Below are 3,629 nucleotides of genomic sequence, written 5' to 3'. Positions count from 1 at the left end.
TTCAATAATCATACAAATAAAATACCAATTTCTTGACCATGTTTGCACGAGATTGTCGAAGTCGCTTGCTTGACAGCCAAAGCCTCAACGACGTGCTCAATATTAGTAATACTCTGACAGAAATTTAATGTCGTAAGTCCACAAGTTTATCTGACTCTTTCCGTAAATTTATTAGAGTCGGTAAAATCGACTGGTCAGCTTGTTTGCCAGAAACTTAGATTGACCGTTGATTACTTTTCTTCCAACCTTGATAAAACAGGATTCCTACGCAATGGAGGGGCCCTGCCATGCCCATTCCCTGTGTATTTGACGGTGACGTTCATGGAGTTTTAATTAAATAGAGGTCGACTGGTTCTGGCACTACAGACGTGGGAAGCTAAGCTAATGGAAGAAGACAAGAGCTTAGCTAAGGCAAATCTTATGGCTGGGAAGGAAACGGCCACGGAGATTTCGAAGCCCAAGAGAAACAAGTTTGTCATAGCTTGTGCAGTACTCGCCTCCACTAACTCGATTTTGTTGGGCTATGGTGAGTTCTTATGTTTTTTAAATTAACCAATCGAATCTTTCATTTGACGTGGGTAGTCCCAGTAAAGATTTTAGTTTTTTAAGTTCGTCTGAATGTTGTTCGGTTTTGTTGGGCTATGGCGAGTCCTTTTTCTTTTTTAATTGACCAATCTGGAGACTGGTCTCTAACCTTTCATTTGAAGTGGGTAGTCCCAGTAAAGATTTGAGTTTTTAAGTTTCTGGAAGTTGTTCGTTTCCATACTGGTATTTCTCAGTTAGGTTCAAGTAGTTTTTCTTCTGATATATGGGGTTAAAAAAGAAAAATAAATTAGATGGTGAAATTTTTGTGGATTTACTGCCTAATAGTGTGTAGAGATCAGCATAAATTGGGTTCAGAAGCCTGGCTTTAGAAATTTCATAGGTTGAGACTTCCTCACAATTGTTTTGGCTTCTGGTAATTAGAAAGATAAAAATTAGGATCTTCATAGCAGCAGATCTTTGTTTTGGTGAGGAGGACCTACGGATCTAAGCTAATGAAAAATCTTAATAGGAGGAAGAATGGCTTGTAGTATGATAAATCAGTTAAAAATAAAGAAATAAAAAAATTATGTCATCTACTCAGGTGTAAGAAGCTCTGTCAAGATTAGGTCTGGGATTGGTTTAATTGACGAGAGCTTTCCCTGGTAGACAGAGGGTCTAATCTCCTACAGTCCACATGGTACTGAAAGCATGTTGCACCAGCTTCACTGATTTCTAAGATTAATGGTTATAGGGAAGTTTGTTGAGAGCGTAGTTGTTAGTTACAGAGGGTTCACCCCAGGGGAAATAATATGGTAGGATTTTTACAATTTGTATCAAGTTTGTTGATGTCCTTTATCTTCTCTTCGTCTCTTTGTTTGTCTGTAGAAATTATCTTGGGCGATCGAACAGTAGTATGTCAGATTGGAAGAGTTTGGCTTTTATGCGTAAGAGATAGCGATTTGGTCTATCAAAACATGCTTATGGAATGATTGAAGCAGCTACTATTGTCAGTTCTTAGTTCTGTTGTAACTTCTATCTGTAGTTTAGTTTGCTGGGTAATGGAAAGGAATATTATTTGTGATGGGATACAACAGGTCTAAGGCATGTTGGGTGTTTTGTAGATATTGGAGTGATGAGCGGGGCCGTTCTGTTCATTCGCAAGGATCTGGGCATACATGACCTGGAGGTGGAGATCCTGATCGGCTCACTGAATATTATATGCCTGCTGGGGGCGGCCCTGGCCGGGAAAACGTCAGATGTGGTGGGGCGAAGATGGACCATGGCTCTCGCAGCAGTCATATTTTTTGTGGGTGCAGTTGTGATGTCACTAGCGCCTTCCTTCGCGTGGCTTATGGTGGGCAGACTGGTGGCCGGCATGGGGGTTGGCTACGCGCTCGTCATCGCTCCCGTCTACACGGCTGAGGTGGCTCCTGCCTCCTCCCGTGGAACGCTCACCTGCTTTCCCGAGATCTTCATAAACTTGGGAATTCTGCTGGGCTACGTAGCCAACTACGCATTCCAGGGCTTGCCGGTGCATTACAGCTGGCGGGTAATGCTGGGTATGGGTGTCATTCCTCCCTTTTTCATTGGTGTCTTTGTGCTTTTCATGCCCGAGTCTCCGCGGTGGCTCATCATGAAGAACCGCAACGAGGACGCCATGAAAGTACTTCTCAGAACCTCCGACAGCGAAGCCGAGGCAGAGGAGAGATTGGCGCAGATCATGGAAGGAATTCAGTACGCGCAGAAGAATCTGAAGAAGGGTGGTCAGAGCTCGGAGGTAGATCCGCTGAAAAGCGAGGGAGAGGGAACGTGGGGTGAGTTGTTATTCAAGAGCACGCCAACCATTAGGCGTATGTTGATCGTGGGCTTGGGTGTGCAGTTCTTCCAGCAGGCCTCGGGCATTGACGCCACCGTCTATTACAGCCCAGTCACTTTCAAGAAGGCAGGAATTAAGAGCCAAAACGCCATACTCGGGGCAACAATGGCCATAGGATTTGTCAAGACCGGATTTATTGTGGTGGCCGCTTTCTTCATTGACAAAGTAGGGCGGAGGCCGCTGTTGCTCACCAGCACAGCTGGGACGACTTTGTCCCTTTCGGCTCTGGCGCTGTGTCTCATCATTGTGGGAAAAACGTCCGGCTCAACCCACGAAGCCTTTGCGTTTTTAGCTGTTATTGCAGCGTGTGCTAACGTTGCATTCTTCTCGATCGGGCTGGGCCCGGTTAATTGGGTGATGGGGGCGGAGATATATCCTCTTCGCCTCCGGGCCAAGGCAGCCGGCCTTGGTGTGGGGGTTAACAGACTTGTGAGCGGAGTGGTTTCCGTCACATTTCTAAGCTTTTCCAATGCAATCAGTGTGCCTGGCGTCTTCTTCTTCTACGCGGGCTTTGCTCTTCTGGCATTGGGGTTTGTGTATTTGTTTGTGCCGGAGACTAAAGGCAAAACCTTGGAAGAGATTGTGGAATACTTTAACAACGAATCTTCAAGAAAGACTGCTACTCCTAGCCAATTGGAGCTTGGGAATGGTAAAATCAGTACAGCGCCAACAGATGGAGCACAATCTACAGGGCCTACGGTATCAAAGGAGTAATAGATTACTTAGGGTAGAAAGTAGAAGCTGTATCATAAATTGCCTACAAATTGTTGTGCAGCAATAAACTGAATCAATGATCCCTAGAAAGAACAGCTAGACAGTTGTAACCTTAGGATTCCTGCCACCACAAAAAAAAAATTGTAAAAGAACGTGAGATGCTGTAATGAAACCTTCGTTTATTGCTCTTATTGATTTGAATATCGATGTATGTTTGAGATAAGTTAAAGGGAACGCAATCAGATATTATAAATAATTTGTTGAGCTTACACGATAGGAGAAACAAAATTATATATTCCTCGAGATTTCCGTTCAAACATTGTGGAAAGGTAGCTCTTGGAATCCACAAGTTATATATAATTTGTTGAGCTCAGAATATAGGAGAAACAAAATTGTGTAATCCTTGAGATAAGCCACAAGAAGACGATAATATTATTACTGTATCATCCTAAACTGCAAAATATTATCATGGAATGTGAGAGGGCTTTTCGTACCATAGAGAAAATTTAGAGTT

At 43.6% G+C, this 3,629-nt stretch overlaps 1 protein-coding gene across 1 annotated transcript; it reads left to right on the top strand.

Moving 5' to 3' along the window:
- Positions 1-206: 206 nt before the first annotated feature.
- On the top strand, positions 207-3,318 carry LOC131031995 (probable polyol transporter 4). Its single transcript, XM_057962875.2, has 2 exons — positions 207-526; positions 1,647-3,318. Exons 1-2 carry the CDS (start codon positions 385-387, stop codon positions 3,113-3,115), a joined length of 1,611 nt encoding a protein of 536 aa, XP_057818858.1. The 5' UTR covers positions 207-384; the 3' UTR covers positions 3,116-3,318.
- The last annotated feature ends 311 nt before the right edge of the window (positions 3,319-3,629 follow it).

Source organism: Cryptomeria japonica, chromosome 4 (genome assembly GCF_030272615.1).
Source record: "Cryptomeria japonica chromosome 4, Sugi_1.0, whole genome shotgun sequence".
In the NCBI taxonomy this organism is placed as follows: domain Eukaryota; kingdom Viridiplantae; phylum Streptophyta; class Pinopsida; order Cupressales; family Cupressaceae; genus Cryptomeria; species Cryptomeria japonica.
The sequence above is the reverse complement of the archived record's forward strand: the minus strand, read 5'-3'. Positions and strand labels throughout refer to the sequence as shown.

Excerpts from the sequence above, each read along its gene's own strand:
- LOC131031995 (XM_057962875.2), top strand. The coding sequence starts at position 385 with ATGGAAGAAGACAAGAGCTTAGCTAAGGCAAATCTTATGGCTGGGAAG. Across the intron at positions 527-1,646 it reads CTCGATTTTGTTGGGCTATG|ATATTGGAGTGATGAGCGGG; the intron begins GTGAGTTCTTAT and ends GGTGTTTTGTAG.